The sequence below is a fragment of the Denticeps clupeoides genome, unplaced genomic scaffold (genome assembly GCF_900700375.1).
Source record: "Denticeps clupeoides unplaced genomic scaffold, fDenClu1.1, whole genome shotgun sequence".
NCBI lineage: Eukaryota > Metazoa > Chordata > Actinopteri > Clupeiformes > Denticipitidae > Denticeps > Denticeps clupeoides.
This window is the reverse complement of record NW_021630115.1, coordinates 132,001-146,251: the sequence shown is the minus strand read 5'-3', so window position 1 is coordinate 146,251 and position 14,251 is coordinate 132,001. Positions and strand designations below refer to the sequence as shown.

The window sequence follows — 14,251 nt, the reverse complement described above, 5'->3', positions numbered from 1 at the left end:
CCATTTTAATAAAAAAAAAAAAAAAAAGAGTAATAGAAACCAAAAAAAAAAAAAATTCATTTACAGTTTGTGGTTTAGCGTTCACTTAGTGACATACAGAAAATGACCGGTTTCATTTAATAACAAGACAAAAATAAATCCCTAGAAAGTCAGTCTGTTTTATAACAGAGGTAAACATGACAATTTTCAGAAAGTTTCCAGCGTTTCTCTTTCTTTTTAAATTATTATTTATAAGCTGAATGTCCTAAAAGTCCCGCTCGTCGCGTCTTCATGATGGACTCTAGCATAAGCCAAACGAAAAAAAAACAAAAACCAAAAAACAACCGACTATTCTACTCCAGCAAATCTGTTCTTATTTCTAATATTCTGATCAGGAGACTCTGCTTTCATCACGGACAAAAGTATAAAAACGGAGGTGAAATGCCCAGGGTTTCAGGCAGCTGGAAAGTACCGGAAAACATGTAAAATACGTAAATAAAAACAAAACAAAAAAAAAAAGGGCTCATTGGTTCAACGGGAGGGGGCAGCACTGCATTGTGGGTAAGGAGTGTGAGGAAGGCGGTTCGAGGTATTCTTCTTCTTCTTTTTTGTTCTCCCCGAGTCCAGTTCGGTCCTCCTCCTCTTCCTCCTCTTCCTCCTCAGCTGCACTTGCACGACTTGACGATCATGTTGGAGAGCTGCTCCACCTTGGGCGTCCGGCCGACGTAGTAGAGGATGGTGAGCGGCTCCAGGTCCTGCGGGACGCAGCACGGCGAGGCCGACGCCTCCGGGTTCAGCGTGTTGTACAGGCTCAGCAGCTGCGGAGGGAGGGAGGCGGGCTCAGGGAGGGAGGGAGGCGGGCTCAGGGAGGGAGGGCGTGCCAACGTGTGCACCTACCGAGCTGTGCGTGGTGTCGGCGCTGCGCAGGTACGGGCAGGGGCCCGAGCAGAAGTTGGCGTAGTAGCCCTTGGGCTCGTGGATCCAGCGCCAGCCCAGGTCCTTCCGGAAGTCGATGTAGAGTTCCCTCACGCAGCAGTTCTCTTCATAGTTGCTGAAACGTTGGGGAGAGAGAGAGAAAGAAATGGACGTTTTAGGCCCCGTCCACACTCTGGAGGACATATCAGTCCAACCTCCAACATGACCTTTAACCCCAAACGAGTCCTGCATACAACAATGGCGGACAACACTAGAAACTTGAAATCGTCTCTCCGCTGCACATTTCGAATGAAAAGAACTAGAGAGCGCCACCTACAGGTTAAAACAGCGTCTCCGTGTGGACGGGGCCTACACCGCGTCCGGGTACGGGGTTCTTCTCCCCCTCCAGACGACTACTTTCACACTTTACTTCCTTATAAACATATCAGGCGCGGAAATTCCACTGGAAGGTGTGTCATTGTTTCCCTCCTGGACCGGTCCCAGGTGTTCAGCAGGCCGGCCGCCACGCCGGGGACGCACGAGGACAGATCTCGACACGCCGGGCCCGGTGCGTGCAGGCGGGACGGGAATGCGGAGACGAAGCCAGCCGGGCGGCCACTGCGGTGGAGGCGGCGTTGCCCTCCAACCCGTTCGGCCTGGCTGGGTTCGCCGAGTGCATCCGCCGCATCAGTACCACCCACTAACGGTGGGACACGCCCCCTTGACAGGAGGGGTCCGTAGATCGCAACGCGTTCGGCCCACGAAAATCCAGCTCCGCCCTGTTTTACTTTTACGCTGCCCGAGGATTCGGTTGTATACAGTCACTCTAATGCCTGTGAAGCCCCGCCCACACGAGAGAACTGTGCCAAAAAGTCCAACCGTAAACGTGAAGCTCAATTCCAACCTCTTATTTTACGCTTCAACGTCGTGTTTTTCGCTTGATATTACGACAGTTCGGTTTCAATAAGATGAATCCACTGGACTTTATTTATTTTCAACTTCAATGGACCCAAGGGTCTTTATTATGAATTTATGGGTTTGTGGGTTTATGTATTTATTTTTGCAATATGAACCCAATTGGATTCATGTAATTCTGTGATTGAGAGTCGTGACCTTTTGGTCGCCGCAGCCTGAATAAATGAGCGGCGGCCCTGATGACTCTGCCGGGGGCGGGAATTCGTCAGAATTATTAAATAATATCGGGGACGCGGTCCAGTGAGCGAAATGTCTAGAATTAAGTGAAAAGTCGGAACTTGATGAACGATATTCTGAGTTAAGAATCTGATTCAAGCTTCTTTCACCTGCACTGAAGCCTCCATTTAAAGCCCAGCGATGGTGGGAGTTGTGGTTCATCTCCCACCTCTCTTCAGGTCCCCACTTACTTGAAGCAGTAGTTGGTGTCCAGGGCCCGCTTGCGTCGGCGCGATGAAGACTGGCCGTCCAGCCGGTGGGGTGGAAGCAGCATGAGGATGAGGTGAGGAAGCGGCTGCTCCTTCTTCTGCTTCAGCCGCCCGAGGTCCCACCGGATTTCCTCGTAGTCGCCCTCCACTCCTGCAGAGGGCAGCGCAGACATTTTAATAATAAAATAAATCTTCCACCGTTCGGCTCCGCCAAGTACGGAGTTTAGAATGAAGAACGTGTACCAGAGGGACAGGGACAGGAGACACTCAGGGACACGATGGTATTAAGTGGGGTTTGAACCTGGGCCTTGTGATGGTTTACGGTAATTGTCATTTTTCAGCTGCCGCTTCGTCCAGGCAGCGTGAACTAGACGTTTGGAGCTTCTTCTCTGAGTTCATGTCATTTAACTGGAATGCAAACACGGACCACACCTGGACGCCAAATGCTTCTCCGGCCGTGGAAGCAGCTCTGGAAACTCAACAGAAGACGTTGGAGCTCGAGCATCCAGGCCGGGACCACCAGTGGTGGAGCAGACTCTCGGGTCAGCTTCTCAGAAGCGTCACACTTCCAAAACTTCCAACACAGACAGAACCGACGCCAAGCTGCAGGTTTCCCCACAGGCGACCAGGCCCCGCCCATAACCACGCCCCCGCGCCAGTGTAGGAAATAAAAAAATATCTGTGGGGCAGAACTTCCTCCTGCTGTTTGTGTTAATAAGAATAATAATAATACGGAATTAGAACTGAATTGAATCGTCCCGTCGTACGAATACTGACCTTTGAACTTGACATCCAGCACCTCGTTCATGTTGTCTATGATGTCCCCGTTGGGGCTGAAGGTGTGACAAGGACAGTGGACGCTGATCTCCAGGCCCAGGTTGGTCTCTTTGGAAACAATGTGGTGAAACTTCATGAGCTTTACTCATTTCGAATCCATTAAAAACGTCGCACGTTACACAACCTGCAGATGAACGGGACGTATTCACCTCTGTTCATGAGCCACTCCCGCACCGTCTCGGTCACGTCGAAGGACACCCACTCCGGCGTGCCCTTGGTCAGGACGTTTTTGCCTCCGATGTACCGCTGCTTGGCTATGTGCTCGTCCTTCTGGAGGATCTGCGCGTGGCGAGAGGGTCACAGAGGCGTTGACACGAGCACCAGGAGCCAGAACAACCTGGTCCTGCACCTGATGGAGGCGAGCGTCCTTCCAGGAGCACGACTGAGAAACGTTTTCCCAGGTGGCCTCATCACGACAACGAACAGCAGGGGTTTAAAAAAAAATTACACATTTTCACGAAGTTCGGTGGTTCGAAAGCCATAATCTGCACAAAATGGACTTTCAGCACCGCAGTCGCACTTCAAATATATATTCATTCTAATAGATTTTTTTTTCTCCCCCGTATTGCGAATGTAATGTGACTCCACCGCATGGTAATAAAAAGCGATTTGCATTGTGTGTGTGTGTGTGTGTGTGTGTGTGAGAGAGCCCAGCCAATGCAGCCTAAGCCAGACACTCGAGGATGCCCAGGGACAAAATACTCTATTTCTCTCTCATGGAAAAAGTGACTGCCTCTGTCTGTGTGTGAGTGTCTAGTAGAATATTTGTAGTGTGTGTGTGTGTGTGTGTGTGTGTGTCTACGGTGCTGGAACGAGTACTGATTTTGCAGTCATTATTCTCCTTCCTGCATCCTGGACCCTCACCTCTCGCTGTTCAGCCCTCCTCCTCCTCCCATTAAACGGGATTTATTCCACTGTAGCGCTGATCTATACACACCGACTCCCACTCCACTCCGCTCTGACCAAACCCGATGGCGGCCCACTCTGATCCAACCCGACTCCCACTCCACTCCGCTCTGACCAAACCCGACGCCGGCCCACTCCGTTCTGATCAAACCCGACGCCGCCCCACTCCGTTCTGATCAAACCCGACGCTGGTGCTCTGATGAAACCCGACGCCGGCCCACTCCGCTCTGATCCAACCCGACGCTGGTGCTCTGATCCAACCCGACGCTGTCCCACTCCGCTCTGATCAAACCCGACGCTGGTGCTCTGATCCAACCCGACGCTGCCCCACTCCGCTCTGATCCAACCCAACGCCGGCCCACTCCGTTCTGATCAAACCCGACGCCAGCCCACTCCGCTCTGATCCAACCCGACGCTGGTGCTCTGATCAAACCCGGCGCTGTCCCACTCCGCTCTGATCAAACCCGACGCTGCTGCTCTGATCCAACCCGACACCGCCCCACTCCGCTCTGATCCAACCCAACGCCGGCCCACTCCGCTCTGATCTAACCCGACACTGGTGCTCTGATCAAACCCGACGCCAGCCCACTCCGCTCTGATCCAACCCAACGCCGGCCCACTCCGCTCTGATCTAACCCGACACTGGTGCTCTGATCCAACCCGACGCCGGCCCACTCCGTTCTGATCAAACCCGACGCCGGCCCACTCTGCTCTGATCAAACCTGACGCTGGTGCTCTGATCAAATCCGACACTGGCCCACTCCGCTCTGATCCAACCTGACGCCGCCCCACTCCGCTCTGATCCAACCCGACGCCGGCCCACTCCTCTCTGATCAAACCCAACACCGGCCCACTCCGCTCTGATCTAACCCGACACTGGTGCTCTGATCCAACTTGACGCCGCCCCACTCCGCTCTGATCCAACCCGACGCCGGCCCACTCCGCTCTGATCCAACCCGACGCTGGCCCACTCTGCTCTGATCAAACCTGACGCTGGTGCTCTGATCAAACCCGACGCCGCCCCACTCCGCTCTGATCCAACCCGACGCCGGCCCACTCCTGTCTGATCCAACCCGACGCTGGTGCTCTGATCAAACCCGACACTGGCCCACTCCGCTCTGATCCAACCCGACGCTGGTGCTCTGATCAAACCCGAAGCCGGCCCACTCCGCTCTGATCAAACCCGACGCTGGCCCACTCCGTTCTGATGAAACCCGACGCCGGCCCACTCCGCTCTGATCAAACCTGACGCTGGTGCTCTGATGAAACCCGACGCCGGCCCACTCCGCTCTGATCCAACCCGACACCGCCCCACTCCGCTCTGATCCAACCCGACGCCGGCCCACTCCGTTCTGATCCAACCTGACGCCGGCCCACTCCGCTCTGATCCAACCCGACGCCGGCCCACTCCGCTCTGATCCAACCCGACGCTGGTGCTCTGATCCAACCCGACGCCGGCCCACTCCGCTCTGATCCAACCCGACGCTGGTGCTCTGATCCAACCCGACGCCGGGCCACTCCGCTCTGATCAAACCCGACGCCGGCCCACTCCGCTCTGATCAAACCCGACGCTGGTGCTCTGATCCAACCCGACGCCGCCCCACTCCGCTCTGATCAAACCCGACGCTGGCCCACTCTGCTCTGATCAAACCTGACGCTGGTGCTCTGATCCAACCCAACGCCGGCCCACTCCGTTCTGATCAAACCCGACGCCAGCCCACTCCGCTCTGATCCAACCCGACGCTGGTGCTCTGATCAAACCCGATGCTGGCCCACTCCGCTCTGATCCAACCCGACGCTGGCCCACTCCGCTCTGATCCAACCCGACGCTGGTGCTCTGATCAAACCCGAAGCCGGCCCACTCCGTTCTGATCAAACCCGACGCCGGCCCACTCCGCTCTGATCCAACCTGACGCCGCCCCACTCCGCTCTGATCCAACCCGACGCCGGCCCACTCCTCTCTGATCAAACCCAACACCGGCCCACTCCGCTCTGATCTAACCCGACACTGGTGCTCTGATCCAACTTGACGCCGCCCCACTCCGCTCTGATCCAACCCGACGCCGGCCCACTCTGCTCTGATCAAACCTGACGCTGGTGCTCTGATCAAACCCGACGCCGCCCCACTCCGCTCTGATCCAACCCGACGCCGGCCCACTCCTGTCTGATCAAACCCAACGCCGGCCCACTCCGCTCTGATCCAACCCGACGCTGGTGCTCTGATCAAACCCGACACTGGCCCACTCCGCTCTGATCCAACCCGACGCTGGTGCTCTGATCAAACCCGAAGCCGGCCCACTCCGCTCTGATCAAACCCGACGCTGGCCCACTCCGTTCTGATGAAACCCGACGCCGGCCCACTCCGCTCTGATCAAACCCGACGCTGGTGATCTGATCAACTCCGACGCTGCCCCTCTCTGCTCTGATCAAACCTGACGCTGGTGCTCTGATGAAACCCGACGCCGGCCCACTCCGCTCTGATCCAACCCGACACCGCCCCACTCCGCTCTGATCCAACCCGACGCCGGCCCACTCCGTTCTGATCCAACCTGACGCCGGCCCACTCCGCTCTGATCCAACCCGACGCCGGCCCACTCCGCTCTGATCCAACCCGACGCTGGTGCTCTGATCCAACCCGACGCCGGCCCACTCCGCTCTGATCCAACCCGACGCTGGTGCTCTGATCCAACCCGACGCCGGGCCACTCCGCTCTGATCAAACCCGACGCCGGCCCACTCCGCTCTGATCAAACCCGACGCTGGTGCTCTGATCCAACCCGACGCCGCCCCACTCCGCTCTGATCAAACCCGACGCTGGCCCACTCTGCTCTGATCAAACCTGACGCTGGTGCTCTGATCCAACCCAACGCCGGCCCACTCCGTTCTGATCAAACCCGACGCCAGCCCACTCCGCTCTGATCCAACCCGACGCTGGTGCTCTGATCAAACCCGATGCTGGCCCACTCCGCTCTGATCCAACCCGACGCTGGCCCACTCCGCTCTGATCCAACCCGACGCTGGTGCTCTGATCAAACCGAAGCCGGCCCACTCCGTTCTGATCAAACCCGACGACGGCCCACTCTGTTCTGATCAAACCCGACGCCGGCCCACTCCGCTCTGATCCAACCTGACGCTGGTGCTCTGATCCAACCCGACGCCGCCCCACTCCGCTCTGATCAAACCCGACGCTGGCCCACTCTGCTCTGATCAAACCTGACGCTGGTGCTCTGATCAAATCCGACACTGGCCCACTCCGCTCTGATCCAACCCGACGCTGGTGCTCTGATCAAACCCGAAGCCGGCCCACTCCGTTCTGATCAAACCCGACGCCGGCCCACTCTGTTCTGATCAAACCCGACGCCGGCCCACTCCGCTCTGATCCAACCTGACGCTGGTGCTCTGATCCAACCCGACGCCGCCCCACTCCGCTCTGATCAAACCCGACGCTGGCCCACTCTGCTCTGATCAAACCTGACGCTGGTGCTCTGATCAAATCCGACGCTGGTGCTCTGATCAAACCCGATGCTGGCCCACTCCGCTCTGATCCAACCCGACGCTGGTGCTCTGATCAAACCCGATGCTGGCCCACTCCGCTCTGATCCAACCCGACGCTGGTGCTCTGATCAAACCCGAAGCCGGCCCACTCCGCTCTGATCAAACCCGACGCTGGCCCACTCTGCTCTGATCAAACCTGACGCTGGTGCTCTGATCCAACCCAACGCCGGCCCACTCCGTTCTGATCAAACCCGACGCCAGCCCACTCCGCTCTGATCCAACCCGACGCTGGTGCTCTGATCAAACCCGATGCTGGCCCACTCCGCTCTGATCCAACCCGACGCTGGCCCACTCCGCTCTGATCCAACCCGACGCTGGTGCTCTGATCAAACCCGAAGCCGGCCCACTCCGTTCTGATCAAACCCGACGCCGGCCCACTCTGTTCTGATCAAACCCGACGCCGGCCCACTCCGCTCTGATCCAACCTGACGCTGGTGCTCTGATCCAACCCGACGCCGCCCCACTCCGCTCTGATCAAACCCGACGCTGGCCCACTCTGCTCTGATCAAACCTGACGCTGGTGCTCTGATCAAATCCGACACTGGCCCACTCCGCTCTGATCCAACCCGACGCTGGTGCTCTGATCAAACCCGACGCCGGCCCACTCCGCTCTGATCAAACCCGACGCCGGCCCACTCTGTTCTGATCAAACCCGACGCCGGCCCACTCCGCTCTGATCCAACCTGACGCTGGTGCTCTGATCCAACCCGACGCCGCCCCACTCCGCTCTGATCAAACCCGACGCTGGCCCACTCTGCTCTGATCAAACCTGACGCTGGTGCTCTGATCAAATCCGACGCTGGTGCTCTGATCAAACCCGATGCTGGCCCACTCCGCTCTGATCCAACCCGACGCTGGTGCTCTGATCAAACCCGATGCTGGCCCACTCCGCTCTGATCCAACCCGACGCTGGTGCTCTGATCAAACCCGAAGCCGGCCCACTCCGCTCTGATCAAACCCGACGCTGGTGCTCTGATCCAACCCGACGCCGCCCCACTCCGCTCTGATCAAACCCGACGCTGGCCCACTCTGCTCTGATCAAACCTGACGCTGGTGCTCTGATCAAATCCGACACTGGCCCACTCCGCTCTGATCCAACCTGACGCTGGTGCTCTGATCAAACCCGACGCCAGCACACTCCGCTCTGATCAAACCCGACGCCGGCCCCACTCCGCTCTGATCAAACCCGACGCCGGCCCACTCCGCTCTGATCCAACCCGACGCTGGTGCTCTGATCCAACCCGACGCTGGTGCTCTGATCCAACCCGGCGGCGGCCCACTCCGCTCTGATCAAACCCGACGCCGGGCCACTCCGCTCTGATCAAACCCGACGCCGGCCCACTCCGCTCTGATCAAACCCGGGCTGGCCCACTCCGCTCTGATCAAACCTGACGCTGGTGCTCTGATTAAACCCGACGCCGGCCCACTCCGCTCTGATCCAACCCGACGCCAGCCCACTCCGCTCTGATCCAACCCGACGCCAGCCCACTCCGCTCTGATCCAACCCGACGCCGGCCCACCATTACTTTCCACTCAGAATAAAGCCACGATTTGGACGCTTTGATCAAGCTTGCAGGAACTAGGAGTCTCGGCCCATTCCAGTCTGTGGTGGCTCTTCACTCACCCAGACGACCACGGATAAGACGGTTCCCAAACGGCGGGAGAATTTAATCTGGCTTCCTGTTCAGCCACAGGCTGGGGAACTTGAGGAACCCCCTCGCCAGCCATCTTCCACCCCTGACCCAGCGTCTATCTCCAGCCGAGCTCCTGGAAACCATCTGAGCGCCTGACAGGCTGTGGCCGGGCGGTATGCGGGCCTGGAGACGCACGTCTCCCTGGCAGGAAACGGTGGAACCCGATCGCTCGGTTCCCATGGGAGATTAAAGCGGGACCTGATTGGAAATTCCCCGCCGCACGCACAGGTGCGGGTCTCCGGCCAAGTGGAAGTGTATTTCGGGCTCGGCGGGAACATCTAGGAGCAGCTCGGCCCGCAAAACCCAATTTCAATTGATGAGACGACACGGACTGGCAGCTTCTGGCGGGGAGGCTCGGACGCGAACACAAGTTCCTCACAATCCCGCCTTTGTTCGCCGCTTAAAATGCACAAATGCAGAATCCATTCGAGCGGCGGCACCTGGAATAAAGATCAGGGCTCAGTCGAAAACCGAGACAGGGAGGAGGAGGAGGCGCGGACCTGCTGTATAAATTTAATAGAACTTCCTGCTTGTGCCGCCATGATAACTGTACAGGCCAGAGTCCTGACCCTCGAGAAGGACGTTCTCCCCAGGAAACATCATCTGCTGCCCTGAGGAAGCCAGTTTAATAACTAAAGCTCATGATTATTGGAACTTCAGAGGAACACCGTTTCAACCATCTATGTGTCTTCGAATCATTTTATAGTCTCCCGCTTTGTCCCATTTGGTGTAATCCAGAAGCCTCCAAAGAAATGGAATGAGATTGTGAACCATGCTGGATGGTCGGATTGGATTCGATTGGTGAGTTTGTCAGTCTGGTCTAACGTACCGATCCGTTCCGTATCATCCGCTGCTTGTAAATCTGCTTCGTGATTGGTTAAAGTGTTTCGCGTGTTGTAAATTTGTTTTATTAAATGTTACGACGTTTGTAATGACGTACCTGGTACAACTCGATGCGCTGCTCGTTCCTCTTGGCACTGGAGTTGGGCACCCGGCGCGCACGGAACTCCGCCCGGAACAAGTTGGTGGCGTTCTTTTCCATTGTGGAAACGTTAAAGCGGAAAACCTTGGAGGTGATGCCCTTGGGACAGAACGGGAGATCGTCTGTGGAGACGAAGAGGTCAGAGGTTATGAAACGCAGTCCGTGGCTTTAAAGAACGTAAGATGGTCTACCAATGTGTCACTTCCTACTGAATGTTCTAGAGGCAATAGTCCTGACCAGAGCCTGCAGGTGGTCCAGTCCAGCGCCAGGACCTCCTGCACCCATGTGGACCAGTCTTATTTCTACAGGACTACTCTTAAAGTTAATTAGAGTTCCCACAGTATCCACAATGTAATCAATCCAAACTAAGTGAATGTGTTCTAGTGCCAGGTCCTTCACAGAAGCTCCATGAGACTGAGATCTGTAAGTGGTCTTTAAAATGGTTAATGAAGGACCCACAGTTTCTCCACTGTCTTTACTAGAATGTCTTCCTCCCATAATGCATCCTGATACTATCGCTTCCAAAAAAATAAACAATGGCCACAGCCAACCACAGGGTCTGTCAGGACACCTGCTTTCATCTCTCCATGGTCACACTGACCCTCACATGTCACTCTTAGGACCTTTCACTGGTCAGCATGGTACATCACAGCATTAACAGCTTCACCAAGACGTCCTGCAGGCAGATCTTCTAGTTGCCCACGACCCTGTCACCGGGTCTACTAACCAATCCATAGAACCTGCTGTGTTGGAGATGTTCCGTTATCCAGAACCACAACCTGATGTTGACACTCAACCTTGAGAATCATCTGCGGGGTCAAGGATGTGAAATAAAACCGGCTGATTTATACTTCACTGAAACCACAAGGCCGTCCTAGAACAATTTATTCTTCCGTACGTATTCCGATTAAACCTCGGAATGCTGGTGTTAGAAATGTAACCGGCCTCGGCTTCTATTCTTCTCTTAATGATAAAAATGTTTATTGTGCTGACGGGCCGAGCAGCGGCAGCGTTTTACGAGCCACGCGGCAACGTGAATTCACAGCTTAAGGTGCAACGGAACACCCCGGCAGTGAACGTGGTGGATTCTTCACCGGGAACGTTCCTGCCCTGCATATTCCGGCCCTCTGACGGTGAGGTGTCTGGCCGGAGGTGGAAAGCCCGAAATTCTAATCAGGCCGCCGGCTTCCTCTTGGATGACCTCATTCGTCCCGCCGCAGCAGCTTTAAGTGGATTTCGCATTACGGCGTATTTTTTGCCTGTAGGTAATTTGTTCCATGGCTGCGGTATTTGGAGTCCTGTTGTCCTTCCTCCGCCACCCCCCCAGGTGACCTGCCTTAGGAGCTTCTGGGAATTCTGGGCCTTGTTTACTGCGGGGGGGGGGGGCGGAGCTTAAACGGCCGAGCGGCGTGTGGGAAAATATTTCATGTGCGAAGCAGGAGTTCTCCTCTGAAGATAATGAGGTGAAGCTGCTCATGATGCCGATGACAACAGTGTGCAGAGAGGACACGAACGGGCCTGTCACCAAGGGCGACGGTCAAACACAGAGGACAGTCACGTCGCTTTGTCACAGCCAATAGAAACGATCTGGGATTTAACCCCTCGGAGTTAAAGCTCTTCAGCGCCGTGGAAGTTCTGGGCTCCGCTGTTCTTGCTGAACAAGGGTTTGATGTGGGTCCCGAGACTACGAATCATTTGGTCAACCGGAAAAAATAACCCAAAGTAGAGTTGAGCCGAGCTGGTTTACCGAAGCGGCTCGGTCTCTGAGCGATGCCGCGGCGATTTTAGGTGCCAGTGAGGGTACCCGAAGGACGATGGAGTCGGGCGTCTCCACTGCACCACACAGCGAACCTCAAGAAGAGAATCTGTGTGTGTGTGTGTGTGTGTGTGTGAAGGGAGGGCGTAAGAGAGGAGGGGGCCGGACGTTCGGCCCCACGAACGCGGCCAGAAAGCGCGGCCTCTGTTTTGCTTGGAAATGACATCACCTTCTGACTATTCCATATATCAGGACCACTACGTCTTCAGCTCCGCCCGCTGAATCGACGACCACTGCGGCCCACAGGTCCCAGACCGACCCTGGCCACATTAGCGAAGTGCAGAGGTCAAAGGTCACCCCTCTCGGCGTACCCGCCTTCACGCGAGACCCCGTGAACGTTCACTTCCAGCTTTTTACTTTTATCGGGTGCTCGGAACTTTGGGCGGAGCGTGAGGGCGGTCTGTTCAGCGTTGGTTTTGAGAGGAGGAACGCGGCACGACTAAACCATTAAACCCAGAACGAGCAGGAGAGCACAGAGTCCAGGGGGGACTGTCCCCGCCACTACTGGTAAAATACCGCAAGTTGTATAAACGTTGGACATTCCCTTCACTGCTGAAAAGTTCCCTGGGGAGCATGCACCCTAATTCCGGCTATAAAGACCCCTCGTCAAGGGCACACAGGAGCAACGAATCATTTCCCCCATTCATCAGTGGTTCAGAGTTTTACGAACTCGTAGAGGGGCGGGCCGCCTGCTCCAGTACGGAGCTTCCGTCCGCACAGCAGTCGAACCTGCAGGAGTGCTGCTGCGGGATCTTACAGATGGAAACGTCAAAAAAAACCTGCTCCACCTTTGTGTGTTTCCTGGAAATGAACAGCCCCTGATGTGTTCGAATATGTGTGTATATACGTATATGTATATAGCTGTGTGTGTGTGTTTATATAAATATATATACAATACACACATATAAATTTATATACCTATATATATATTTATGTGTGTGTATATATATTATGTATGTGTGTTGTATATATTGTATTGTGTATATAAATATATATATTTATTTGTGTGTGTATAGTATATATATATTTATTTGTGTGTGTATAGTATATATTGTATTGTGTGTGTGTATATAAGTATATATATATTTATTTGTGTGTGTATAGTATATATTGTATTGTGTGTGTGTATATAAGTATATATATATATTTATTTGTGTGTGTATAGTATATATTGTATTGTGTGTGTGTGTGTGTGTGTGTGTGTATATATATATATATATATATATATATGTGTGTGTGTGTGTGTATATATATATATATATATATATATGTGTGTGTGTATATAAGTACATACATACATGTGTGTATATATAAGTATATATGCAGTTCCAGCATCTACATGAAAACTCACTGTTCTCCGGCAGGCCCTGCACCATGTTGAACTTGTAGATCTCCTTGGCGTAGTACTCGGTCTCCGTGTTGTCCTGGCCGCAGCTCTGCTGCCGGTCCTGGCCCAGCTCCTCGATCAGCTCCCTGGTGCTGTTGTACAGCGCCAGCACCTGGAACGGGACCTGGTTCGGCCCCAGCGCCTGCGGCGGGCTGGTCAGGCGCAGCTTGCTGAGGATCTGGCCCCGGATGGCCTCCACCCGCTTCTTCTTGATGTGGTCGATGTCCACCGTGGTGCAGGTGGACAGGGACAGGGTCGCGGTCACGCAGCCCAGCAGCAGCAGCAGCAGGAGCGCTGCGCCCAGATGCATGGCTGCGGGGCGGCGCGCTTTATTCGGCAGGAAGCGGCGAGTTCGTCTGCGAGAGAGGAGGAGGAGGAGGAGGTTGGAGGAGGAGGAGAAGGGTCTCCGGCTGCTCCCGCTAGTCTGCGCGCTTCCCCTCCCGGTTTAATCCCATGCCGGCGCACGCCGCCGGTACTCCGTGCCGCACTTTATGCATGATTTTCGCAGATGAGAAGTGTAGAAATGTGGCGCATCTCGCTCCCGTCTACATCTTCAGGAGTTGGCGGCTTCTCCGCCCGCTGCGTCCTGCCCCGTGGCCCGTCACCTGTCTGTCCGTCTCCCATCCGGCCCTGTCGCCCCTGCTGCGGACTCTCCGGCCCGGACGGCCGCCGCCGCCGCCTTAAGAGCGCCGGGGGCGGGGTTACGCGGGACAGGGCGGGGTTATGCGGCGCGGGGGCGGGGTTCAGACTTCATTCATCAAGCGACGCCACGGGGGCAGGA

General features: G+C 55.5%; 1 protein-coding gene across 1 annotated transcript; it reads right to left on the bottom strand.

Annotated features, from left to right (window-relative positions):
- Positions 1 to 49: 49 nt before the first annotated feature.
- On the bottom strand, positions 50 to 14,118 carry LOC114783774 (transforming growth factor beta-3 proprotein-like). Its single transcript, XM_028969268.1, has 7 exons — positions 13,435 to 14,118; positions 10,226 to 10,389; positions 3,281 to 3,410; positions 3,072 to 3,179; positions 2,277 to 2,445; positions 877 to 1,030; positions 50 to 797 (listed from the first exon to the last, which is right to left on the bottom strand). Exons 1-7 carry the CDS (start codon positions 13,778 to 13,780, stop codon positions 639 to 641), a joined length of 1,230 nt encoding a protein of 409 aa, XP_028825101.1. The 5' UTR covers positions 13,781 to 14,118; the 3' UTR covers positions 50 to 638.
- Positions 14,119 to 14,251: the final 133 nt, after the last annotated feature.

Coding starts and splice junctions, on each gene's coding strand:
- LOC114783774 (XM_028969268.1), bottom strand. CDS start 13,780: ATGCATCTGGGCGCAGCGCTCCTGCTGCTGCTGCTGCTGGGCTGCGTG. Junction 2,446..3,071: donor GCTGGATGTCAAGTTCAAAG/GTCAGTATTCGT, acceptor TGCCCTCTGCAG/GAGTGGAGGGCGACTACGAG. Junction 1,031..2,276: donor GACACCAACTACTGCTTCAA/GTAAGTGGGGAC, acceptor CCAACGTTTCAG/CAACTATGAAGAGAACTGCT.